Genomic DNA, 27799 nt, shown 5'->3' with positions numbered 1-27799 from the left:
AGGTGTAAATAATAAAAAGAAATAATGGCTGAATTGGCTTCAGTGTGCAGACTGTCACGGCTCACTGGGAGACATAAACAGAACAAAGTCGTCATTAATGTTATTGCTAACACCTGTGCTCACAATAAGTTCAACTGTGGGAATGTGTTATGACTCTTAAGGTCTGAAAGTATTAATCACCCAGTGTCTGTTTCTGATGTGGGCCTCAAACTGTTTCACTTAAGTTAGTGACCTTAGAGGAACACCATAATGAGGTCTGGACATTCTGTAGACTTCAACTTTAAAAAATATCAACATGCACAGATGTAGAAAAGTTCTCAGGAAACCAGAAATGAATTTTAAACATACAGGAGCATCTCAGTAAACTACTGATCCGTTTAAACATTGACACATGAAAGGCTGAATGCAGTCTCGGGGACTTTCCTATTCTGCCAAGTGTTAAATTATGGAAAACACCCAATTTTTTTATTCTGTAATCAACTGAGCACATAGTTTACCCAGATAATAAATATGGCACATTTGTTTACATTCCATGCTTGCTTTTATATCCCACATTTCAGGATTCACATTTTAGATAGATTTATAGTTTCAAAGTTATGAATAGATGTTGCATTGAACAACTGTCTCTATTTTTTCTTTTTGGTACTACAACTACAGTAAATATTTTGCATTGACTAGAAAAATATCAAACCAAGCTTCACTACTTTCAGTATCACTTTTAACATCCACCTGAATACCCTGAAACTTGGTTGAATGTACCCTTGTTGTAAATTTCACTCTTTGAATAAAGGCTCTCTGAGGTATTTATATTTTGCTATTGTTATCACTACATTACATTTTTGCACAGTCATAGCAGTATATCACCAGACTTGTTGGCGACATGTTGCCGGTGACAGGTGTGGCAGATAACTTGAAAAGTCATTACATGCAGAATGTTTGTAATCAGGAATTTAAGTATTTAGTAACTGGGATTGGTATGATCTTAGGGCTGTCACAATATCAGATTTTCTATGGCAAAATATACACAGAAATCTTTTTTAAAAAAACATTCATCTTTGACCTAGTTCAATTGTTCATTGTTTGGTCCCTTTTATTGGCAAAATGAATTACAGTCAAAAATACTAGTGTAGAGAGGTGGAGAGTAGAGTGTGTAACCATAGCTGCACAACAGCGTACAAAAAGAACAAAACAATAAAGAGTGAAAAGGCAACCAGATGAACTGATACGCAGAAGATCCCAAGGCCAAACATGGACGCTGGATTACATGTGAGGGGATTTGACATCAATCACAAACACAGGGCAGTCCAGAAGTGTATTTAGCCATGTTTTACTGCAGGGACCTCTGAGCCAAAAACTCCCAAACGGAACTAATGCATAGTCTGTAACTGAAACATCATCAGTTCAAAATCATGTTTGTAGGAAATTCTCAGAAATTTTAGGAATTAGGATAATGTAAAGTCCGGCGGATAAAACAATGAAAAGTGTATTATTTGAGATATTAATCTGGAGATTTCCACGAACCTCAAACTAAATAAATCCTCAGTGCAGCTTATTTTTCCTCCTGGGGAGCTCCACACTGTGTTATATCTCGCTTTCTGTACGGCTGGTCTCCTGTGACACGTCACGCAGTGAGATATTTGTGATACCAATGTCTGCCGACTGGGCTTTGTTGAACCTCAAGCTCGATATTACCTGTTGAGGCTTGGGGCCCGCAAACGTCATCAAAGTCGACGACGAGAATGAAAATCATGAAGGGCGGCACAGCGGACCAATCACGTCAACGCTCGTGACAGGTGTCGATCAGCTATTGACCAGTAGGAGCGAACCAAAGGGCGGGGCTAAAGAAACTGACGTTACGTCGCTGCCTCGGTAATGGCAAGTGACAGAGGGTGAGGAAGGCGAAGCGAAACTTTTCAGCTACAAGTCGCTTTTCTCTTAAATCCTTCATAACAACCACAGCATCCCATTCTTCTACTCTGACACTGACGCGGCGCTGTTGTCGTCTACATTTTACCATCCTTCGCGTGGGTCTAAAGTCGTGAACGGTGGTCTGTCGGTCTCGAAGTATCTGAATAACATTATACCAGAAGTTTGTTCGACTTCGAGTAAATACGCAGAGTCGCCGAAGATTATAAGCGATGACTAACAGAGAAGACGAATATGACTATCTTTTTAAAGGTGAGTTGCACTTTATCTTTTAGCTAGGTGGCTAATTTTCGACACCGAGCCTTACACCTGTGAGCAAGTGTCATTTGATGCTGACCATCAAGGTGTAAGACGACGTTTGTCAGGCGTAGCTTGATACACAGGTGCTCCCTGAGAGCGATTGCTTTGACTGTTGGTTAGTTGAGACGTATGTTACGACGTGGTGTTATAGCCGCCATACGATTGCAACATGGACAGCTTAGTACGGGGACTTTTAGGCATGTGTGTATCGCGTTAAGTAGCATCTGTGGCGGAGTCATCATCTTGTAGGCCAATGATGCAATCACCTGAGGATGCAGTTTTGAGGGTCATCCACACTTGCTTAGAGAAGAAATAGACTTTGGTCCATTAGTTTTGTACATTGTTACTGGAAAATATCCGCGTTTGTAGTCTGAATGCCTATCTTGTAAGGTGTAGGTACTGGCGTTTGGGCAAAACCACAACTTCCTCTGTCATTGGCAGCTGTTCCTTACTCCAGGTCGTTAATATGGTCTAACAAAAAAACAAAAAAATGAAGCCCAAAAAACACAAAAACATAATTAAGGTTCGTTTATAGATAACAGCAAGCTTTCTTGGTGACCAGATATTTTTAACAGTGGAAAAGACACCTTTGTGTGGTGCGAGGAAAGTCTTTGTACTCATATGGCTACCTGGTGCAGTTAATAGTTTTACCTTTTTTTAAAGCAAGGGGAAATTAAGTGCTCATGGTCTGTTCAAATATAGAACACTAAACAACCGTGTGTTGTCAAACTGGAAATACCTGCATGAACTGTGTGTGTGTGTAGCCACACAGAAGTGCCGTCCCTGAGCATAGAAAAGAAGAGATTTGCTCTCTCACTCACTTACTTACTCTGTGATAAAATTGTATGATTTCTGGTGTCCAAATAGCAAAGTTATCTTAATCAGGTCCAGCAGTGAGTGCAAGGACACTGATAAGGTGTTGGCCGCCGCTCAGTCTTTGGCTCAAACCAGGAAAGAGCTAACGTTATTGTTAAGGCTCTGCTTTGCTCCAGCAGCCTCTTTTTGTTCCTGGCTGTTGGACAGCGTGAGTCAAGCTGGGTGAGCTCGTAATGAGTCATATTAACCCTTTCCTACTGATGGAGACATTGACACAGGAATTCATTCTTCTATCCTGCTCAAGCCGTATATCTTTCCTTGTACTTCTCACCACCATTTTGGTGACATCTGTGTGCATCAGTAATTCTGGTCTTACTCCCAAGATCATCTGCTTCTTTAAGTGTAAGGCTGCAACGAACTATTATTGTTCTTATCAATCAGTCTGCCCATTTTTTTAAACTATTAATCATTTAATCTTTTAGTCTATAAAATGGCAAAAATTTGGAGAAAAAACTCATCGCAACAGAGTCCAACATAACATCCTCATATTGCTTCTTTTGACCATCCAACAGTCCAAAACATTTTCATTTACTATCATAAATGACAAAAACAAAAAAACGGGCAAATCCATACATTTAATTCTTTCATTTACATTTTAGGTTGACATTTTTGCATAAAAAATAATTTTCTTCTGGTCAACTAATCGGTTAATTAAAATTAAAATCAGCACAGATTAAAAAGTGATGGACCTGTTTGTGTGTGTATAATATGTACTTTGTATGTCAGACTTTAGTTAATTTTTGAATGTTTTAAGCAGAATGTGAAGAAATTACTGTTTTGAAGTTATGTGAAAGGTGTCTGTGTATTGTGTTGCAGAGATATCTGCTGAAGTGTCCAGGCAGCCTTGAGTTAGCTAATAAATGACAGCAGCACATCTGGATACTGGGCTCTTGCACTATGGCCTCACCCCTCAGTGTGTGAAAGCAGCCCCCTCTGCTTTGACTGGCAGTAAATGCAAATTCTGAGGTCTTTGCCAATTAATACCATAAAATACAAATACACTATTGATTTTTAGCTATTAGGAGCTTGGATCTGGCTAGCACCAGATCAGGAATAGGCATCGTTATCTGGAAATAAAAACTAAAGAAATAGGTGTTGATGAGTGTCCTTTCAGTCTGCCTCCATCAGGCGCACGACATCTCAACGAGCTGGTCGTCGTAGTTGATAATTCTTACACCTTTTTTAATAGAAGGTATCTCTTTCAGATTGACAAGCCTAGCTGGTGTAAATGATGTCAATGTTTTATTACATTTATATATTCAGGGGATATCATATTAACTAGTCGCAATGAACTGGGCTCAGACTGTCAGTATCATTTAAGGCAGGCTACATCCCTGGGTGCTAGCTAGAATGCAAACCCGTTTGCTCGAATGGAGAGTCAACAGCAGGTTACTGAATGGGTGTGTAATGCAGCTATGATAATACCTGTCTTATGGCAGAGGACCAGGAAATGGGTTGCATAATGATTTTTGTCCTCCACCCAAGATCTTTTGTGGCAGACAAAACGGAGAATGTCAGAGTTTTATTTTTGGCATGTAGGAGAGCAACAGTGTTGGGATGTGTGGTCCTCTTATGTTTCACATATTTTGATGATTTCAAAGTCTGAAGAAGTCAGGCTACTACTAACAGATTTCCTCTTTAGAATGAGCAGCGTTGCTTAAATGTAAGTGTAAGACACAGTAGTTCGTTTGTTAATGCAATTTCAACATTCCATAACAAGTTCCCATTTCATAATAGCAGGGTGGTGTGCTGGTGTGGTAGGTTCCTGCTGACAGACTGGCTCACCTGACAAATGTGGAAGTAATTTTCTGACACTCACCCCAGTAAAATCCAATAGGGGAGACATGTTGTGCTTTTATCATTATGATCACACACTGAGCCTCAGAGGAATAGCTCACTATAAATTGTAAATGTAGTCGTTTACTTCTCTCACCCCATGTCCTGTAAAAAACGCATTTTTTCAAGTGTAGTCATTGTTGGGGGAGATTTTGGAAAGTATAAAATGGTGGTACTGTTATCTAAAGCAATTTGGAGTGCAATTTAGATGCTGTACCTTAAAGGCCCATTTTGTACTTGGTTTTTGCACAAGCTTGAGTGAGTGCAGATTTTTAGTACAGGATGCTTGAACATTTATTTTTTTTTTTGGTGCAAATTTGTAGATTGTCTACACCCCATAAATATTGCAGGACAACTTAAATAGAAATGGATTTGAGCATCATCAGTGTGGTATCATTTCTGTCTCAGTTTTTTAAAAAATATATTAAACGTATTTACACTACTCCTGTGAAATACTGTCTGAAGTACATTAGACAAGTAAATTCGCGGCAAGTTTTATCTTTTTTTAATCTGAATGACTGCTTCCTGAAAAGAGCAGGTGGTTCTAATCATTTGTAAACTCAGTGGGAGTCCCCCGAGTTTCTGCTCTCCCTCAGCTGAGAGCCTCACATGTACGTCATAGGCGAGGCAGACCATCTCATAGAAATGAGATTCAAATTTAATTTAGTTAACCCGTGTCGTTCAGTCTAACTTCTATTTGGTTTAATGAACTGTACTTTACAGCTAAAGCCATAAAGTATGCTTTGGTGCTCAAAACACAACATAATTCTGTTTAGTCTGCAGTCCATATGATTGTTTTGTTATTCAAAATTAGCTTGCGTTCTACAAATTGGTCAAACAAGTTATAATAACTGAAAAATAGGTGGAGTGGTGGAGTCTATAATTCATCCTGTGCTTCTGCTGCTGATGATTACTCTTCTTTCTTTGTCTGAATTCCCCTTTTCTGTCCTGTAGTGGTGCTGATCGGAGATTCAGGTGTAGGGAAGAGCAACCTGCTGTCACGCTTCACCCGGAATGAGTTCAACCTGGAAAGTAAGAGCACCATCGGGGTGGAGTTCGCCACACGCAGCATCCAGGTAGAAGGCAAGACTGTCAAGGCTCAGATCTGGGACACAGCTGGACAGGAGCGATACAGAGCTATCACTTCTGCGTGAGTACAGTACATCTTTGAAGTCCAGTCACACATGCAGACACTTACAGGAACACATGCGCTGATTAAAACAAGAATTATCTTGATATACGTACATGCTAAGCACTAACTCTTTTCCTCCTCGTGCATGTTTGTCTTTTTTTTTGTTTTTTTTTTTGTTATCTATCTTTTTTTAGTTGAAACTGTTATCTACGGTCACATGATGTTTGGCTGCGTTATGAATGGCTGCAGGTGTAGTTTAAGGTATACAGGCTCCGAACCAGGTCCCATCATCCATCTGTGAATTAAATTTAGAATCAATCAATTTCTGCTCTATCATTCCTTACAAAGCAAGGAGCAGATTCTCTAAATTGATTAAGGCTACAAAATGCACCATTTTGCCTTGGAGCAGGAAGTGTTTTGTTAATCACAGCTTCCTCCTCATCTCTATGTCACATTCCCATCTCAGCATTTGTCACCCTTTTTTGAGTTGTCCACCGCGATGTGGTAGCCGGGGTACTCGCACGTGTTGTGTCAAGCCCCCACAGGCCACAAGGAAATCATCATTAATTAAAACAAGTAATGTCCCTCAGTGTTCACTTCTGTCACAAGAGCTGGCCAAGGCCATGTGACACACCCATAAAGAATTCTGAAATCAACAGCCTTAGACAAGACAGAATGGTCTACCCCAGTTTTATATCATGTTCCTCCCCTCTCGTGTTGTCCAGGTACTACCGTGGAGCAGTTGGAGCTCTCTTGGTTTATGACATTGCCAAGCATCTGACGTATGAAAACGCTGAACGCTGGCTGAAGGAGCTGCAGGACCACGCTGACAGCAACATAGTCATCATGCTAGTGGGCAACAAAAGTGACCTACGCCACCTTAGGGCAGTGCCCACAGATGAGGCCAAGGCCTTTGCAGGTATTGTCACTGTAATGGCTTTGTGTAAGCATGTGTATTGTGTGAGCACCTACAGTATTTAGCCTTCATAGGTGTGTGAGGTTATAAGATTCTACCTCATCAGATTATCGCCAGGCTAAAGCTGTGATAATGAGCACGGATGGACTGACCCTTAACTGCTTTAATTAGTTCCTTCACTACTTTATGACATATCATGTGTGTTGCTGTTGCAGTGACTTTAATGAATGCTCGTACTCGTGAAATAAGTTTCTTTTCAGTTCTGTGTGTACTGTTTATTTAAAACAGGAAAACTTTCCCCTGGGGATTCTCATGTTAGAAATGTTTGCACTGTGATACTGTAAGGTATTTTACACAAATGCCCTCCAAAGAGCATATATCCTTGGCTTCACTGTGTTTATTTATTATTTTGGAATGGTTGCATCATGTTTTCGTTCATTTTCTCTTGACCTTGAGTTTATTGGCTCGTGTCTTTCACGGAGCTGCACCTGTTTTGACTGGTAAATGACTCCTGATAGAAGTGCCAATAAGAAAGTTTAACGCATCATGAGGCATTTTGATTCATAATAGTTGCTGGATATTCCTCGTTAGGGAAATGATGTTTTTACCAGTCAGTGCTTTCTGTTGGTACTGATTTTTTTTTTCTTTGCACTACTGACCTCCTATGTGAGACCTGCGTTACATAAAGACCCTGTGGTGGACATGTCATAATCTAATACCACAAGTGAAGGGTTCTCCTCAAAGAACACAACCGTGAACGTGGACCAGTCTGACGTCTGTCTCATGTTTCCGTGTCAGAACGACGTCTCACCTACTTATGCTAGATGTTCTTTTTGGGTTATAATCTCTTTCATACTTGGAACTGGAATGTGCAGATTTCGGAGAAAGATCAAGCTTTAAACAAATATTACTTCATGAATTAATCACTAGATCTATAAAACTTAAAACTGTGAAAAAATCATATAAAATGGTCTGTTTGTGCTTGAATGCGGACTTAAATCCATTATCAAAATAGTTGATTAATATTCTGTCAATCAACTACACAATTAATTGGCCAATCATTGCAGCTCCTAAATTAATTTATTTGACAATTAATTATCTGAGTAAAATTTACAGGTTATTCATTCCATGTCTGTATATGTAATGCAGCGGTGTTTGGTGTTTTAAGCTTTTTAAATGGTATGTGTGTGTTTCAGCAGACCATATTCTTTGTTTCTAAAGCTAAAAACCATTATAGCCATTACCCTGTGTGAGGTAACATTATTGCATTTTATCAGGATGTAAATCCGCTTCACAGAGCAGAATAGTCATCTGTCACACAACCCATTCATTTTTCTACAGTTACAAAGCAGTTCACAGTGAGATGTCAAACAGGAAGTAGTTGAAATGACTGCATTCCCGAGGAGAGCCCTGGAGTGAGTGCATTATGCAGAAGAAATCAATCCCTGAATCAGTGCAGTGTTAATGCCAGTACGGCTGCACAATACACTTCAGCTCATTGTGGATGTGAAAGTTAAAAATAACGCAGGCGTGTGACATATTGTAGAGTAATGTCCCTGTATGTTTTACAGAGAAGCACGGCTTGTCTTTCCTGGAGACTTCAGCATTAGACTCATCTAATGTGGAGCTGGCTTTCCAAACTATTCTCACAGGTGAGTTTCCTTATTTCTTGCCATTTTTTTGTGTTTATATCAAATCATAGAATGATAGTGCATTTCATCCTGAAGGACAAATATGTTTTAAGCTCCTAAGCCATCAATCTAATCTGATAACGATTTCTTTACTGTACATTGATTTTTCGTAAAGTGTCAGATTTCCATTCAGGTTTTGACTGTTTACGTAACAGCACCCACCATCTACCACTAGATGGCAGCAAAAGCCACCTTATCTGTTCTGATTTGCAGCCTGTGGCAAGAACACCACCTGAGTCTTTTTTAAGGTCAAAAATATGGGTAATTGGCACACTGAAAGACCACTCAGCCAATCAGCCCTGGTGGAAGCCGCTATGAAAATGGTCATTAGCCAGCAAACCTCTCAGGATTGGTGTTATGGGTGTGGTATTTGTGGTCACAAATCTACTCTGACCCACGGTACCAGATGCATCTGCTCAAGGAAGAAATTACAATGGTTCATAGATATGCTTTCTCAAATAAATGTTTATGAGCGTTTTTCCCTGTAGGTATACAACACATGCTAACAAACGCGTGTGATGTGTCTGTGTTGGAAGTTTGATAACATGGAGGGGGAAAAAAAGCAATTGTTGTGACTGAGTCAACCCCTGGAGTGCTTAAAGAGACAATCCAACAGTGAGTGGTGCTTCCACTTCAATTGCTCCAGGGGCTATCAGTCTGCAAGTATGAGCCACTTGCTGTTTGTATCCTGCTTCTGCTCCATGTTCAGTTCCCAGACGCCTCAGCTTGAGCCATTTGGAACATTCTGCCCAAACTACAGCTTTGTCTGTGATTTGTAAATCACAAAAACTTCAAACCAACAGGCCCCATTGAGCTGACATTGCTAAGTGTCTGATTAAGGGAGAGAGAGAAGAGAGGAAGTTAACAGACCGTTAGGAGGGCGGTCAGATCTAAGCTTTTGACCCAGCGGAGCTGAAAAGACGTCACGTTTATGTATCAGCAGCAGACGGATCGTAGATCAGAGGGGGTCATACTGATGGATTATTGTCTGTACAGCCACAGCAGCGGGTGCTGTGTAGGGTCTGTAGTAATGAGTCATGGTTTCACCACCTGACGTGTCACGTCACATTCATCCAGGGCCTTGTTTTGCTTTAAATCTTCTTGCTTCATAGGCAGGTTTTATTTCAGGACTGTTTTGTTCCACATCTGGCTGTAGTTTAGACTTAAAGTGGCAGCATGCAACAGTAACTCAGAGGGGTGTTTGCATGAGTCCTGCTCTCCTTTTTAAGTTGATCAGCTGACCAGCTCGGTGACATCTAAGCCTAGGTTTAAGCAAATGGCATTCAGAAACCTATTATATTAGTATATAAGAAACTAATTTGAGGACAAATTAAATTAAAAATAATGAACCAAATAAAAACCCACCGAAGTTCACCTGGGTGTTCGAATGGCTCTTGTCTGATAAATATGTAACATTAGCATGCAGGGTCACAGAAGGAGGACCCAAAATATGTAAAATTAATTTAGGCATTGAAATTGAAATGTGAAATGTACTGCATATTGTAGCATTGGGAAATGTCTAAAATGAGACTTGGTACAGCCACATGACACAACGATGCCAGTTTAGGATGGAAAGAATCCTTCACTGCTGCCAGGAGTCTGGATAGAACAGTTGTTGTTCAGTTTTGCCATGCTGTTTGTCCTTATCACAATATGTCCCAGTGTTGGCTGGATTTATAGGCATCTACACATAACTCATTCCCTTTCACCCTTCTCTCCATCACAGCCATCTACAACATCGTGTCACAGAGGCAGATGTCAGGGCGAAGCGACTCAGACTTCTCACCAGCCTCCAACGTAGTGCCCATCACAGTCGAGCCCACCCAAAACTCAGCCAATAAGGGTGTCTGCTGCCAGAGCAACTGAGTTCCTTACTACTGACCTCCTCCTTTACCTCCAGGCAACTGGAGAAACAGCCAGATAGACAAACAAAGACAGACATTTGGACAGGGAAAATGGAGAGACAGGTAGAAATAACCATTTCACACAAGGACCTTTGTACTGGGGTTGATTTGTCTAATGTCTGGTTAAGATGACTTAATACAGCGTGAAGAGGGGACACAGTGAAGAAGGGATAGTAAAGAGGTTTAGATAAACAGACAAGGGGATGTGGTGAGGATTCATATCATTGGAAAGAAAACACCTGAGATGCACTGTACACAGTGCATTTAGCTTTGAAAGAGGTACATGATCAGAACGTATTACCAATTTAACAAAAAAATCCAACACTTTATCAGGTCCCTTTTGTATCTCATCACATTTTCTGTCTTTGCAAGCTGTCTCCCTTTGAAAGCTCTATTTTACAAGCCAGTAAATGCTTTCCCTCAGTTTCCCACTAGCGGGATATTTAGCAATAAAAATCCACATCCAAAAGACTGAACTGCAACCCCTCGTTCACCACTGTCATTCCCATTTTCACTAAATGTATAATATTTAGAAAACAATGTCCCTTACGATATTTATTGAACACTAGATTAAGGTCTTGTTTGGTCAAAGGGTTTGCAGTTTAACACTAGTTGGTTCAGATTTTCCACACTGATCGCTTCACAGCAAAGGGAGCTCTTTTGCTTTTTAGATTTTTTTTTTCTTTCACGCACAATCTAAGGGCAACTTTCCTTCACTAATGGAGGAGTAAGACATTTTTCCTAAATCTACATGCTGGACTTTGGTCGAAGTTGGTTCAAGTTGTGTTCCACCAGGCAACTCAGAGCAATAACATCCCTCCCTAACAGTGACATGTAATTTCTTTTTGATTGCTTTTGATCTTTGTTTGGAAGGCTTTCCTGCCCCATGCACACTCAGTACTCTACAGATGAGTCATGCTCTTACAAGCTTTGCACAGCGTTAACTCTAAATGGCATGGGATAGCTGTATCACTTTCGAATGGGTTAACTGCCTCACATGTCAGTGAGACAGAAGTATTGGTTCTGCTGATGACTGTTTTCACCCCTGCCCTGAACCTTTGGGTGTAGTGAGAGAGGTTAGGGAATTGGTTTAAATGCATTGACAACTCTGTGCTGCCTCTGCCGCTGCTGCCGCCTGCTAGCTGGAATAGATAGATGGATGGATAATGTTTCATGGGATGAGGTAGTGAGGGCACTCAGCCCTGCCCTGCTCCTGCGGTCTCTGATGTACCCGAGATGGCTTGTTTTACTGTAAGTGAAATCCACCACTGCCTGCTCACCTACTCCTTTCTGTTTCTCTGTACACTGTATGTAACTGGAACAGGACTCTGCCTTCTGGGATCTCCCTGAGGTCTGCCCTCGCTCTCACTTGTCTTTATTTCCTGTGGAGGGGGCGGGGGTTGTATTCAGGATCCACGATTGGGTTTGTTAGTATCTAAATAGTTTTAATAGATGAGGAAAAGGAGAAAGGACGGTAGTGTTGGGAGGGGCTTAATTAAATCCAAAGGTTATGCACACAGATGGTGTTTATCCTGCTGATGTGTTTCCACATCAACATTGACTTATGTTGACTTCAGAGGTCTTAAACTGAGTGGTGTAGGTAAGGGATTTTTAACATCTATTCTAATATATGTATATTTGGACTGCATATGTATAAATAAATTCATTTGTTATAGCCTGCCTGTTCTCATGTCTGTTACGGTGTTTTGAAACAGTAAAGTAGGGAAACTGTTTGGAAGGCAGAGTCACATGGGACACAAGTTTGGGCGATCACAGACTACTGACGTGACCATATTATTTAATTCTTCATGTCCACTGTAATAAATCAAGACATTTCCTCTTTAGTGACACTGTTCCTCTGATCATTGAGATTAAGGATTAAGAATAAAATTATAGTCATGATCATCCTCAAAGAATTGATTTATCCATTAAAAACTCTCCTTCAAACAAAGAAAAACCACAATTTGTTTCAATTGGAGATCATTTCATTTTTGTTTTATTAGAAACATTTACAATACATCTTGAATCTTGGAAAAATAACAAAGAACCAGAACTAACATGGCGCAGATACAATAATAATAATAAAAATGTCTCCAAAAAATGTAATTCACAAAAAAAAACATGTGCTATAACAAATAAACCTGCAATATCACATGCCTTGTAAGGGCATGGCATACTGTAACAGAGTTCAAAGACTTTTTTTTTGTTTGTTTTTTTTTTTTTTAAATCCATCCATCAAAGTTGACGGTCAGCCACAGAGGGCCACACTGGTAACCCTCTTTCACTGTTCACAGAGAAACCAGAAACTAATGCCAGGTGATGCTGGCCCAAAAACTAATGCACTACAACCACTATTAGACCGGTATGAAACACCTCTACTGTGCTGGAAATATTGGAAACGCTACCAAAGACAAACTGTCAGACTGTATTGGCCTCTTTGGAAAAGGTTGCGAGTTTCACCAGTGAGCACCACTTCAGTCCCTGTCCTTTACATGCAGCAGAAAACGTGCCATTGTAATGTTTTTTGTCAAGTCTTTGTTTTTTGTTTCCTTTGTCTCTATCATCTCCAAACTTCAAGTTAATCCACGAGGCGCAAACAGTCTATCTTCACTAACGGGTAACCGAGAATGCAAAATCTGACTTTGATGTGGGGACTGAAATGGCCTCTGTACCTGGCTGCAAACTCATGTCAACTTTCCAGTTTCCAAAGAGACTCCAACTATGAAAATCTACAGAGGAGAAACAGCCCAAGTGCACTGATGTTAAAGGATAACGCAGGACCTGCACCATTTCTCCCATCTAAGTGACCATACAACATACATGCAAACTAGTACGGTAATGAATCTGTGTGTATATGTGTGCAACTAGTTACATAGATCTACTACACAGTGCGCTGTTGTCCTCTCCTAGATGCCTCCGCTCGATTCGCACACTCCACCTAATTAACCCATTAGGGAAAGTCTCTCATAAAGGCTTTCTTTAAGCTGATTATGCTCTGTTGCTAGTGATCACAAACTGTCTGAGTAGTAGATGTAGAAAATGTATGAATGAAAGTGTGTACAAGTTGTGTGGCCCTATTGGCGAGAGGGTCCACAGCTGCCTCATTCATTCCAAGCATTGCAGTCGTAACATGTTTTGTACGATTGATAAGTAAAAGCGAGTTTAGATTACAGAGGAAATGAGTTATGTGTTTCAGTCAGTAACATGGGGTTAGTTGAAAGGGGGGGAAAAAGGGGGTTACAGCAAGCAGCACTGCACAAAGAATGCTGATGCAGGAAAAATATATAATTGAGGCACAAAATTGATGCTCTGTGACTAAAATATCTCCAAATTCTAAAAAATATTATATTATTTTCTGTAATTATTCCATTGTGAATGCACTGATGTTGAAGTAGTGCATGTCTGAAGTTAAAATTTAAGCTATGGGGAACTCTTGTTCCTTTTACTTCATTCAGCATGAAGTCTGTGGAAAAGGCGATCGTCCATAACTTTAATAAATAAAACTTCTAAACTTCTTTTCTCATTTTACTTATTAGTAGAAACTGACTTCCCTGTGTTTAGAAATATATTAACTTCTTGTAATTTTAATTAAAAAACAAAATGTCTTGAGGTTACTCATAAATATGTTGCTTCATTTTTTTTTACTTTTCATAAATAACATCCAGATACTGACTTTTTTTTCCTCTGCTTTCTATGAAATAATAACCCATGTTAGCAAAATAGATTTGAGAAATTGTAATATGTTTTTTTTATTCATTTTAAGTTACTTTCTATAAATGTATGTGGAAGAACTCAAATATAGTCTACGTCGAAAACCTGTCGCAAAACCTTTCCAAAGAAAAAAAAAAATTCCAACAAAAACTTAAAGCTCACTTGTAAATCGACAAAACAATAAGCATAAGGAGTGCATTGAGTTGTGTGATCTTTTTTTTTTCTTTTTACATTCAAATGCATTACTTGCTCAATGTGTGATTTTTTTTTTGACAGGTTGGTACAATTGCTTAAGTGCATCCATTGAAAATAAGGATTTCCTATCACTCCTTAAAAGGGATTCTACATAAATGCATAAAGACCTTTTCATATCAAGAGAAGAAAAACATCAACAGTTTCTACCATTACTATAATAGTAAGCTTAATACAATATTGTAAATAATACTAACAAGAACTTAATGAATCAAATGTCACTGTGAGTCACCCCACCCCTCTGTTGCACCGCTGAATTAAAAAGTATTTCATACTAGGCGAGTTGGACAAATGAAACTTACACCTCAGCGTATTCTTAATTAAACTTTATGTATCGATTAGTTAAACTACACGGTAAATATAAGATTTTAAACCGATGTTCACTTTAAGGTCTTAAAGCTTTTTATACACTTTAGGTATCCGGCTGATGAATTCTTTAAGCGATCTTAACTATTTTTTTTTTGATAAATCTTACCTACAGTACTATATTTTACTTACATGCAGTTAAACATAAGGATACAGTTAATGGCTCTCAAAGCGATATTAACTAAAACCACAGTGTTGTTTTCTTCACTATTACACTGGCACCGTACATCTGAATGTAATTCCTTATGGTTTACTCTCAGGGTCTTAAAAATTAGGAATTCAGCCTGAATTTTTCACTCTCTGCACTATTCCCTTATAGTCTTTTTTTTTTTTTTTTTTTTTTTTTAAACTTGGGCAGACCCTTTTTATGTCAACTTCTCAAGGCTGGTCAAGTTTTTCAGAAAGATTAAGACGTTCCCTGGACTGTTTTTCTGGACAATAGAACACTACTCAAAGGCCTGTGTATGTGCCAGGATGTGCTTTAAGATGCTCTCTTTGGGGAGAACCAAGTCTGTTACCGGCGCCTCTGTAGTATTAAACCAATCTTACAACACTGAAACACTATATGCCTTCATTTCACAGGTATTGACTGAGTGGCCTCCAAGACTTTTGGGTAAACAGAGAAATTCTAGCTAAGGGATTATTCCTTAATAATCCTGATTCAATAAACTCTAAACCAAGCAGATTTTGATGCTAAAATAAGTTGACTCAAGTGATAAGTTAGCTCATGTCCTCTCCTCCTTGTATATTGTTCTTTGGCTATGTCTGACCTTTTTCTTTCAAAAACAATACAGATGAAAAAGTAGGTGCAAGTATCAAATAGAGCCATGAAATCAGAAACTTATTACTATGTAAACACAAATCATCTTAAGATATGCTATTAGTAACACGTCTGCCCCTGTATGTAATTCGAAGACAGAAAAATGAGTGTAAAGACTCAAAGCTCTTCATACAGACAACATGGCTGCAGTAAAAGAGTGGCTGGTACAGTACTTCATATCATGTTGGCCTGCCCTCTGCTTCTCACTGCTGTGCTTGTCGTCTTTGACCAAAAAGACATCACTCTGTCATAAGTAAAGTCACCAGCTTCTCACCAGACAGGACAGACCTCAGTGCTCTGGTCCAGATGTTTGTTTTAAACTTGAGGGATCACTTTTACAGCGCAATGACATTTCCTCTAAGTCACAGAAATTCGCAGTGTCATCATTTCAGTGCTGCTCAGGAGAAGGAAGCCTTAAGTCTGTCTTCTTGACCCACCCTGTGATCTGATTGCTACTCAACGTAAAAAAAAAAAGAATAATAATAATAATAATAAAAAGGCAATCAAATGGCTAAGACCCTGATGAACACATCAAGAACAATTACTTATCCTGAAACTGTTAATGCTAATTAATTATATCTTGGTTTCTACGCTGGCATGAATCCATAATGAATTTTAAGCAGGTGTGAGACAGAAATGCAACAGCATTATCCTAATAATCAAGGTCAATTTCTGAATAGAATATTATTTAAAGAAGTGACTAAGCTGTTTATTGTCCCAGTATAGTCCTATTATTGCTTTTTCCATCCTAATATACATAGAAACTGTTTTCTTCATTAGGGGTTAGGTTATTACACATACTATTTCTTTGAGTTTTTATTTGAGATTGGATTTATACATCAGCGGCTTCATAAAGGATATTCATTATTACAGTTTATAGTAGTGTCTGGTTAATTTCTTATCTATACATTTGGATGAAATACTAAGTTAATCAGTTTAAATAATATTTCTTAAATGTATGGATCTATCTAATATACTATTATAGTCAAAAGGATGACGGGGCGCATATATAAAAGTTTTACTCTCCCTAAAACTCATTTTTGAATCCCATATGCTAAAACATTGACAATGACACCATCAGCTTGTAAAAAATAATCAAAACCTCACTTTAAGCAGGCCTTTGTCTGGATGCTTGTAACCGTTACACATACTGTATTTACATAGATGCTCAGAGTGCTTTCCCATAAAGTACAATACTCGTTAACTTATACAGCGTCTAAACAGGGAGAATCTCCATTAAGCCCTCTCTTCATTGAACCAGTGCAAAACTCAACCAAGTCATCAGCATTGACTAAATGGATGAGAGGTCTCCCAATAACCACTAGTACTATCGAAGTATTAAGAACAAGAACCACCAGAATACAAAAAAAGAAAGAAATATGATAGGGAATCCTTATGTGCATGTCTTTCAAATTCTATGAAATGTATTTCACCATCAGTGGTCGGTTTGGTATTTATCAAATGCGCATGTTTTGTAATAAGGTGCTCTACTTTATATTTTGAGTAAAGTGTTTTAAGAGCCTAATTTCCTGAATCCCTCTAATCCCCACCCAAGTAGTTTGATTCACATTCTTTCCTCCAAAAATAAGTACTTTAAAAGTTGTTTTAGGGGGCAGTACTATAAAAGGTCAAAGTTGCTACCTTGTGTGCCCAAGTAATGGCGACGTTTAAATAATGAGTACAAAAAAAACACGTTAAGGCAGAAAACAAATTAACAAAAATACTAAGTTCAAAGAACAGTGTCATACTGCCTTGAATTTGACATTGAAAGCTTAAGCCAAACCACTGTGCAATGTCTCCGTCCATAAAACTATTCTTTATGTCTACATACGATAGATTTCAGGGTACTTCTTCTGCAAGTACAGTGCTTGCGCTGCAATCCACATGTAATGCATGTGGTCTGCTTTCCACAAAAAAAAAAAGAAAGACAGAAAGAAAGAAAGAGAAGAGGGGTCTTTGTGTCCAAGAAGACACAATTTGTAATTGTTAATTCTGTTTTGAGACAGAAGCCGAGTTGAAGTGAATCACCGGTGTTCCCTGTCAACACTACTGGACCACATGTGACAAGAACACGAGACTTGCTGCAAGACTTGAATCATCAGTACAATTGCTGCAAGGCTCAATGATTTTTTTTTTTTTTTGGGGGGGGGGGATATACTTCTCTCTTTCTCCAACCAAAATGACCCCCCTCCCTTCCATCATTCAACAGCTTTAATCCCTACCCCCATCCGCTCTCCAGCCCTCTGAAATCCCCAGGCTGGGGCTAAGGCAGACGCAGAGGGTGTGTAATTTGATTCAGCATGAGTGCTGGTTAAATGGGGCGTTTCCTCTGCTTTCCTGTCAATTACAATTGTCTGATTTCATTCTGGAAGCTCAAAGAAGGGGGTGTGGGGGGCTGGGGGGGGCTGCTATTGGCTGAAGCCCGGGTGTCCATAGTGAAGGGGCAGCTGCAGGATGTCCCATACAGTAGCGAGCTGACACGATCTGGACTGGCGCTGTCACACAAACGGGACCCCATACAAATCTCAGGTCGGTGCAGTTGGGAAGAGGAAAATGGGTGAGGGGTGGGGGTGGGGGGGTGATGCTGTAACCCATTAGGATCAAGAGTAGGATCACACAGTCTTTCTTTTACAGGTTTTCATAATTTCCAAATGGTATACTTCAAATTGGGTGACATTAACATTGAAAACAGGTAACTGGTGTGTCTCCTGATAACTGTAGATAATTTATTTCGCTCCCAAGCTTCCCTTCATTTCACAGGCGCTGCCAGATTCAGCTAGTGTCTTTCAAATTTTGTGTGTGTGTGTGTGTTTTGGGACAAAAGAGGCCCCCTCTCCCCAGTAGGGATAGCTCAGTGCTGCAGAAAAGGAGAGGCAAAGAGGGGGGGAGAAAGGGGCAAGAGTGGAAGGAGGGGGTCCTATTCGCCCAGCTGCATCCAGACCATCCAGCCCCCTCTGCGCCTCTAACAGTGGGGTGGGGCAGTAAGGGGCTCGCTGCAGGACCCTGTCCTACCCCTCATACAGCTCCAGAGTCCCCACCTGGACCAACCCATTTGCCTAATTATCAATGAGTGGATCCAGGCCGTGTCCGAGCACTCTGCAGCCCACGCCGCTGCTGGGCCCAGACAATACGCCCCACTCAGAGAGGCCTTCGAAAGCAAACGGTCGAACTGTAGGCAGGGGGAGACATAAAAGCCGAAGAAAAGAGAGAAAGAAAGGGGGCTAGGCGAGACCTCCAAGTTGGGGTCACAGCCACAGTGTGCCATGAAACACCTGCTCCTGTACAGCTCTGCTAATTACAGGGGAGACAGCTGGCCCCCTCGGAGCTCACACATAATGCTGGTAGAACTGGGGACGTGGATTAACGATTTGGGACTCTGTATTTTACAGTGTCAACTATTTTAATCAGAGTCCGCTGCTGCTGATTCAGGAAAACATTCTCCAGTTTAACTCGGCTTCTGTCGACATACTAATTCTCCCTTTTATTTACAGGGCACACCTCAGAGAAATGCTTGTTGACTGGAGCTCTTACTGTGTCCTATATCGTTCAGCGACTGTGGCCAAATGACCACACAAGACAATAAAGCGCGGTTAAGGTGGCTTTGAAACAAGTCCATTGGGGAGACAGATATCGAGAACTAGCCAACTGGATGAATTCCAGGGCTTTCGGCCTCACAAATTAAATCAGTGCTTTAAGCCAACCGAGGAACCACATGCTTTTCAAGTGCCACGAGGAGCAATCATTACTGAATCTTTTCAACAAACTGCAGTGACCAAAGTGTAATCAATGGCTACTGGAAAGAAATTTTTACTGATACTTTATACAACTTTAATCTATCTGTGAGTATAATGGTACCAATAAAATGTAACTAATTGCTCTAAATAAACGATGGCCTGTCCCTTTTCAGCATGAATCTGGTTTATAAAACTTTAAGGTAGAAGAATGAAAACAAGGGGATGCCTTATGTTTTCCTGTAAACATTACAAGGCTTTCACAAGAACCAATCGATTCACATTTTCACTTTGCTAAAATTAATATCTGTGTTGGACCAATTATATCAAACCACAGTCACAGTAAAACTGAAAAGGCTGAATTCACCTTCACATCAGCTCCCGACATTTCAAGGTATGATTGAAAATCCTATTTTAGACCAAGATGATTGTAAGGTGCAATGAAAATTCAGTTTTTTTTTCCTTCTAATAACAACATTGACTCTCTAGGTCAGTCAGGTGCAGATTGGGTACCTCAACAATCATCTTCTTCCTTCAATATAAACCCACTTCTTGGTAAAATAAAAAATTTGAATAATAAAATGTTCACATTACTGTCTACCTCTGCCTACGCTGAGATTCATGAATGAAAAACAGCAGCAGTCAAAAAACTGAAAATCCAAGGTACTATACTTCTCTTATAAACAAAACTTTTATAAAATATATATGCATATATATATATAAAAGAAAAACTTAAAAATATTTCTTATACTTTTTAGTAAAGCAAGCAGTGCCTTCTAAAATATCTGCTTGATTGTTTTTAAATTTTCTGAAAAACAAAAATGTGTATTATAATAATAATAATAATCATAATAACAGTAAATAATTATTGAACAAACACTGACAAAACTAATGATAAAAACTGATGTGGTTCTTTAAGAGAATATCCGGATGGCCTGTGTGACCTGGGTGTGGCACACTGGGCACTCCGGGTGGTTGAGCTCACAGATTCGGATGGCACACTCCATGCAGAAGAGGTTATGGCCACAGGGCACCAAGGCAGCCGTCACTTTGCTTTCAAAGCAGGTCATGCAGTCTCGCACAGTGGCCGGTGGCGAGTCCGGCACTGGCAGACGGCCTGGGAAACCCTCGCCAGCTGAGGTGGGCTCACTGTGGGCGCGACGGGCCTGGGCATGAGGTGAGCCGGCCACGGGCACAATGCTGGTGACTGAAGAGTTGTTGGTGCTTCCACCTCCGCAGGGCTCGGGTAAGCCAGGGGAGAGTCTGGTCAGGGGGAGTGGGAGGCCTCCGAAGCTCTTGGAACGCTGCTGGGCGTAGAAGGCCACCTGTTTGGGGTAGTCAGGGTCACCCCAGCTTTGGGTGCCGTCCGATCCAAAATAAGAGCAAGGCTTCTCTGCAGAACTAGAGAAGTTGCCCTTGTTGTAGATTCCCCCTCCCTCACCTCCTCCTCCCCCTCCCCCGCCAACCATGGCATCTGAGAAGTTCTGGCGGTAGCTGCTGGTGAGAGGCTTGCGCTGGCCCCCCTGCAGCCCCCACACCTGCTGTAGCCGGCTCTCCAGACCACCACTGCTGCCCGCTGGGCTGCTTCCACCATTCGGCCCCAGACAGTCGTTCTCATTATTGTGGTCATGCAGGCCTCCTGTTCGGAAGGCAATGTGTGCTTCAATCTCCTCGCGGGCCCGCTCGGCGTTGCTTGGTGACCCTGTTATTTCAAAGACAGGGTCGCGGTCTCGACTGGGGGTGACGATGTAAGTGCAGGTTTGCTGCTGGATGCGTTTGATGGTGGATCCTTTAGGCCCCACTACCAGCCCCACGACACGGTATGGCACTCTCACCTGAATGGTGGTTTGACCTGGCAAAGGCGTGGGCGGGGAGCCGCTAAAGGACACACCCAGCTTGTTGCGAGATGCCCTGAGCATGGAGAAGTGCTCTGCAGCAGAGATGATTTCACGGCGGGCCAGTGCAACATCCTCCTTCCGGCCAGTGATTAAGAACACAGGCTCCTCTCCTCTGACGGGGGTTTTGATGTAGGTGTTGGTCTTGGCCCGCAGGGCTTTGATCTTGCAACCTGTGGAGACACCAACATACATTTTAAGTAAATATGGTACATCAGTTAAATGTTGTGAGTCAAGAATCAAGTAGAAAAGGTCACAAGTGAGAACACAGTCTTCAGCCTCAGCTAACAGGAATCCTCAACTCTCCTCTGTTTGCTGCAGATTCAGATTTGTTCACCGGAATGAACAGTTTAGCTTCATATGTTGCATGTTTTTTTTTCTGGCAAAGGAGTAATTATCATGATTTATGAGGCTTCTAGTGCCTGAGCATTAGAGTACTAATTCATTAGCTCTAAATCAGACACATATCGCACTAAGAGATACGTGGATGGTGCGTGGATACTGGCCAGCGTAGACATGGCTGTTTAAGGAGGGCTTAGAGCTGCAGCAGATGCAATTTATTTTCCCGATGCTGGTGAGAAATCACTTTCTGACCTCTCCTTGAACTTATCAGACAATACATTTAACCCACATAAGCTTAGTTTTTGGGCCACTTATTGCTCTACACCTGCTATGTTTCTGATCAGTGTGTAATAGTTTACTTCACTAAGTGCTTCTGAGGTAGAGCTTTCATGGCAAATTACCTGACATTATAATGGGACAAAACAGGACACAGAGCAAATCAGTAATTATTTCAGAGGTTTGTCAGATATGCTTGAGGTCAAGAGGAACACGGAGAGAAAGGATAAATTCTGTTAATATTACAGAAGAATGCATCACGCACTACGCGGGTCAGTTTTCATTCATAAATTCGGGCAACTTGCTCGTCAAGACGCTTGCATTCACTGTCGTCTTAACATGCCTTTCCTGTCTCAACTGTGTCTTTGCAAGGACAGTGAACAAGAAAGAACCGTCAGGCACCTATCTAGTGAACAAATCTCATCACCAGACTCCAGGTGCCTCAGATCACACGGCACATCATTGCATTACCTATCTGAAAATCACAGCTGCGGGTACCAAAACACCTTAAGTTGAAGACGAACGTCTCCCTAATGCTACTAAATAGGCCCACTTTGTTCAGGAACACTTCCTCAGGGACCAGCAGTACAGACAGAAGGATAGCGATAGCTCTGAAGGTTGGGTATTGCTCATACACAAAATCTGAAAATGCCCTCAGTGGCAGTTGCCTGGTATTAGGCTAATGGACGTGTTCATGTCACGGGGGATCAAAGAACAGTTGCCACATTCCTTTTCCCAAACTATGGTGCACATTTTAATTAGTTCAAATTAATGTCTCGATTAAAGAATTATCTGTAAACAGAATGGGCATAGATTAATTAATCTCAACCAGAAATTGAGGTCACTGGTGACAAATTTATTTTCGACCGCTAAACTGTGGTGTAAGAGGAGCCTGTGACTCAAAACAAACCCTTGATCTGAAGAGCTCCAGAGGAAGGTACAAGAGCATCCTCGGGATGCTCAGTTCCTGCACTCTGACAGGAGAAAACAATCACATCCCGCCCTTTCTTCATGACAGGATGCACTGTTTGCCAGATTCACCAGGCGGGCGTGCGGTGCACGGTGCTGAGAAGGGGGTGTGTAGTGCCAACTAACGAAGGGCCTGATTCAAAAGCAGCTCGAATCAAACCCCCTCCCCAAATCAGCACTTCTTCTCGGTCAAGCCAAAAGGGTCCTCTCGCTGCACTTGTGCTCTCTGGATCCACCCTCCGGCTGTCTTCGGTTACCCCATTAAAATTCAAAACTTAACACTTCTGAGTAAAGAACGGGAGCCACGATGGGAGACAAGGGGCACTTAGCAGCACAAACTAAATCCACATTACCACAGCAGCCGAGCAAGAAAGGAGGGTACAGGTGGGGGAAGCCAGCTCAACTCCCCTGAACCCGCTTTGACATTATTTCAGATCTGTTTGTTGTTGTCCCAAGATATATCAGGATTTGCTAATGGCACCTTACCCACCCCGCAGTATTTGTACTTCTATCAGTCCAGCTGCCTATTGCTCCCTCTCCTGACAGACAACCATGTGGTATTGAGAGTGTGCAGTGAAGTGGGGCTCATGAGGAGCCCCTTGTGTTGAGCTCCAAGGCGTGACTCCCATTCAGCTTTCAGATGCTACGCTGCCTTTGCGTCCCCATCCTTGTTTTTTTTGCCCCTCTCATCCACGGGTTCATCACAACTGTTAAGAATGGGTGCAGCCACATAAACACCACCACCACCACCACCACCAAGCAGAAGAAAAAAAAAAAGACAACAAAAAAATCTACTTTTGGCTTCGCAAGTTAGGTTCAAGGTCGATCGCAGCTTGATTGCAAATAAATAAGGAACTTGGATACAATGAAAAATCAAATGACAACAGCTTTGCTGCAAATAAGCACAAACAACAGAATATATAAATATTTACATATGTTTTTTTTTGTTTGTTTTATAAAAATGATTCCCATCTCCTGGTGCAACTTCTCGCTGAGTCACCCTTTAAGGCCATCCCGTGGCCAAGCAGCAACACAGTCTTAATGCGCCCCTCCCCTCATCTGCCCGACTTTCACACCTTTGTTTGACAGCTGCTTACATTCAACTTCAGGTCTTTGTCCAATAAAAAAAACCCCGCAAGTGTAAGAAAAACGGGGCAGAATCTGTAATGTGTCTGGAATTGAACTTTCCAACTCCCTCGTTTGAGGAAGGAAAAAAAAACAAAAAACAAGTGGACCACGCTCGACTCTATTGTCCAATTGTGTTACTGGGGCAGTGCGCAACATAAACAACGAGTCGAATAAATTTGGGAAGAGGCAAAACATCCTCTGCCATTGAGGCCAAACGCGTAAATTTGGTCGTTTTCCTATGAATCATTTCAAAGTGAAAGACATTCCTCTCTTTGCCCGCCGCACGTTGCCTTTTTGAACAGTCTGGCGCGTCTCAGACGACAAAGGAAGCAAGTGCTCTCCGTGCTCCAGTGTGTGTCTGTGCGCTGACATTGATGGCGTGGATGTAGAATAATTCGCCCAGTAGGGAACGGGGCTCTCCCGTGCCTCCCGTGCAAATTCACTCAAAAACAAAATAAACACAAAACCGCGAAAGACTTGTTTCAATGTGCGGGTCTGAAGACGAGTGCTCGGGAACTTACAACGTTGGAGCAGAAAAAGTGGGAGGCTGATGTCTCGGGGGAGTACAAAAAACACGCGAGCACACACACACACACCACTCCCTTTTCTTTGTCAAATAACACCAGGTAACAGTTAGAGAACAAAAAACAAAGCACACGGGGAATCACGGCGGGGATAATGCAGCACTGCGAGTGGCATAAAAGCACAAGTTTAAGGGGAAATAATTTGCAAGCCAGCGGTTTACCTTGTCTCCCCACTATTTCGGCCACATGTTCAGAGCTGGGCACTGGGACGCATTCTGTTATGTTGCAGCCTCGTCCTTTCGTCTCACTTGAGGAGCTCTCGTACAGGGCGCACAACTTGCTTTTTCCTTGCAGAATCGCCGTGTCCCCGCCACCTCCGACGCTGTTCGTGTGGTTGTGGTGGTTGTTGTTATTGTTACTCCGGTCCTGTACTCCTGTTGTTGGGGCTCCGCCGCCGTCCTCGCCTTCCCCGAGACCCAGCAGAGACAACTGGCCCAGCGCGACCCTGAGGGCACGGGAGTCGTCTTCCTCCTCGTCGGGCGGCACAAGGAGACCTTCGCTGCCGAAGCCGGAGCCGGCCAGATCCCCGCCGAAGCCCCCATTTTTCTCCATGATCCCTGCTAGAACCAGCAGGCTAGGCATGGCTAACAAAAGAGTGTGTGAGACAAAGACAGGGGAAAGAGACTGGAGAAACAGCACCCGTGCCGCCTCCTCCTCGCCCCCTCCTCCTTCCAATTCCCCCCTTTGCGCTAGTCCCTCCCATAGACCGGCCCCCTCTCTCTCTATCCGCCAGACTTTCAGTACAGTAGTCTCTCTCCGAGCTCCAGGCAAACGGGACACAAGGCTGTCTGCACGATAGATGGGGCGGGCGAAGTGTTGCTCCACCCAGTCTGGTTTACACGGCTCCCCTCCTCGCCGAGACAAGACGAGCCGCCCTCCCGTTGTACCATTCCGTCTCAGGTTCCCAAGCCTGTGGCATCTCAAATCGAGCGTCCTCCCGTCACCTATAGAACAGAGGAAAATACCTCATCGGTTGCCTCCTGCGCCGCACTCGCCCGAGCGCACACTCGCTCGCCGCCGTAGAGCCGCAGTGTAGCCTGAAAACCGCATTTCGGCGCCTTATGTAAGAATATCCGTCCAGGATGTAAACAGTTGCGTATCAAAAGGTGCACGTACAGTGCGCACATGGTCGTCTGGTAGTGCTGCTGAAAAGATGATGTCAACTTTATCATTCAGAGATTGAAAAAAAAACAGCTCCTGCATTTCAGGAGGGGGGGGGGGGGGGGGTCGTGGACCATATGACATGAATTTTGGGAGTAAAGGAGTTAGTGACATTTTTTTTGTTAGAGGGGGAGTGGGGGGTCCGCCCACCTCCATGTATCCGTGCTTTGCGGCAGGTCACCGCGTTGTTGTCTCCGGCGCCGTTGCGCATGAGGATGTTATGTATAGAAGGGAAAGAGGGTGTCTGGAGGGGGCGGAGGGGGCTGTATACGAGGAGGAGAGGAGAAAGGGAGTTGTCAGACAGGCGCTGCAGACCCTATGCAGCGGGGAGGGAGGGGGGTATCAGAAAAGCCCTCGCACTTTTCCCGGAAAAAAACACACACACGCAAAAAAAACCCCAAAAAACACAAGGGTTTTGCAGCAGCTCCGGTGAACAAAGAACCGCGCCGTTCGTTTCGCGCACAGACTCCCCAAGATGTCCTCGACAGAAGCCACGCCTGACGGCATGGCTGTAGTACAGCACAAAGACTCAAACTGCAGTAACAGTAACATCAGTGATCATCATTGTTGTTATTGTATTAATGCACTCATTACATTTAGTCAGACTTTTATTCCCCCCCATTTGGAGATTTTTTTAAGGTTTCAAACAGGTAGCCAAGTGCCTGCAACTTCAGTGGATTGGCATTAAAACCTCTTCAAACCCTTTTTTTTTAAATTTCATTTATCCACAGTGAATAAATAAGGACTCGTGTCAGTGTGTGGGGAGAGCCGAGACGTTCCTCATGTGACAGAATAATGTTCTTACTGAGTTGTAAATCTTCATTACACTTGGGTCCCCACCATCAATGAAGCTTTGAGAAAACATTGGACTGGTGTGGAAATTGCCACGCAGTGCTGAACAACAACTGATGTCCGTGTTTTCAGCCTCCTCGGAGTGTCAGTCTAACTCGAGCTGAGCCTGTCGTTACCATCTGTGTGGATGCATGTTGGGATGTACAGTGAGTGTGTGTCTGAGGCTACCTGAGTGACAAGGCAAACTCTGGGGGGATGTTTACCCTGAGAAAACATCAGATGCTCCACCGCTTCGCCATCCACATTATTTCACACACGTGTTTAGGGAAACGCTGAACTTGATGTTTATATATGAATTACAGCTGGGATTAAATTTCAGTGAGACCTCACAGTGTGTGTGCTTTGTTTTCCCAGGGGTGGTGTTGAAATTCACGCCATAGATTACTTGTGCATTTTAACCCCAGCCGTTACAATTTAATTTATTGTTTTCCATCATATGTGGTGTTTTCCCAGACTGTGACTGCAAAACTGTAATAACAAAAACAAACACACACACACACACACACAATCTTCCACTTGTGCTTATATGACAGACTGAGTGTGGCATGTGACTCTAAGAGAGACTCAGCATGAATATTTTAGCATTTCTAGTGAGAACGTCTTCTGCCTTTTAATAACACATAGAGTGGAGCAACAATATAATGACAAATTTCCAAACACCACGTCTGAAAATAGAATAAAATATAAATGTTGTGATAAAATGGCACCAGGATGATAGAGCAGGTGTATTTACATGCATAATCATAGTCTAGACGCGCTCGCTGGGTGCCAATCAGGAAGGGTTTCGTTCCCCCAAAGGGTGAGTTGCAGATGAGAACTCACAGAGAGACTCCCGGTATGAATCCAGGATTAAAACATCCCCACTCCGCCCAATAACATGGACAAACAGCAGCAGGAAGGAGAGCAGGATCGCGTGATGCATGAAGGACCAGAGGGTGGACCCAGGGGGTCTGCCCCCAATCCCCACCCCACCCCACTGGAGAGGCCAGAGGATTGGGTGAAAGCATGGTTGGGATGGGGATGATCACCACACAAGGGCCGGCATCTGAGTGGTGCACCGAGTATGCCTGTTTGTCCAAGAGGTCGTCTGGCTCCATTAAGAAAGGCTCCGCTGAGAGTCCAGCAGGCCCA

General features: G+C 42.3%; 2 protein-coding genes across 2 annotated transcripts; one reads left to right on the top strand and one right to left on the bottom strand.

The window, feature by feature from the left end:
* Nucleotides 1-1843: 1843 nt before the first annotated feature.
* On the top strand, nucleotides 1844-12256 carry rab11al (RAB11a, member RAS oncogene family, like). The gene is made up of 5 exons (XM_046398635.1): nucleotides 1844-2178; nucleotides 5893-6088; nucleotides 6796-6989; nucleotides 8558-8638; nucleotides 10404-12256. The coding sequence occupies exons 1-5, from the start codon at nucleotides 2139-2141 to the stop codon at nucleotides 10541-10543; spliced, it is 651 nt and encodes a 216-aa protein (XP_046254591.1). The 5' UTR covers nucleotides 1844-2138; the 3' UTR covers nucleotides 10544-12256.
* An 870-nt stretch (nucleotides 12257-13126) lies between these two features.
* Nucleotides 13127-25834, bottom strand: mex3a (mex-3 RNA binding family member A). The gene is made up of 2 exons (XM_046398633.1): nucleotides 24817-25834; nucleotides 13127-21529 (listed from the first exon to the last, which is right to left on the bottom strand). The coding sequence occupies exons 1-2, from the start codon at nucleotides 25235-25237 to the stop codon at nucleotides 20376-20378; spliced, it is 1575 nt and encodes a 524-aa protein (XP_046254589.1). The 5' UTR covers nucleotides 25238-25834; the 3' UTR covers nucleotides 13127-20375.
* Between the last annotated feature and the right edge of the window lie 1965 nt (nucleotides 25835-27799).

This window comes from Scatophagus argus, chromosome 9, assembly GCF_020382885.2.
Source record: "Scatophagus argus isolate fScaArg1 chromosome 9, fScaArg1.pri, whole genome shotgun sequence".
In the NCBI taxonomy this organism is placed as follows: domain Eukaryota; kingdom Metazoa; phylum Chordata; class Actinopteri; family Scatophagidae; genus Scatophagus; species Scatophagus argus.
The sequence above is the reverse complement of the archived record's forward strand: the minus strand, read 5'-3'. Positions and strand labels throughout refer to the sequence as shown.

Bases quoted from the DNA above. Each gene is read 5' to 3' on its own strand.
- rab11al (XM_046398635.1), top strand. From the start codon at position 2,139: ATGACTAACAGAGAAGACGAATATGACTATCTTTTTAAAG. The intron at 6,990-8,557 runs GTATTGTCACTG...TATGTTTTACAG, and splicing joins TGAGGCCAAGGCCTTTGCAG to AGAAGCACGGCTTGTCTTTC. The intron at 8,639-10,403 runs GTGAGTTTCCTT...TCTCCATCACAG, and splicing joins TTTCCAAACTATTCTCACAG to CCATCTACAACATCGTGTCA.
- mex3a (XM_046398633.1), bottom strand. From the start codon at position 25,237: ATGCCTAGCCTGCTGGTTCTAGCAGGGATCATGGAGAAAAATGGGGGC. The intron at 21,530-24,816 runs GTAAACCGCTGG...GTGTCTCCACAG, and splicing joins CGAAATAGTGGGGAGACAAG to GTTGCAAGATCAAAGCCCTG.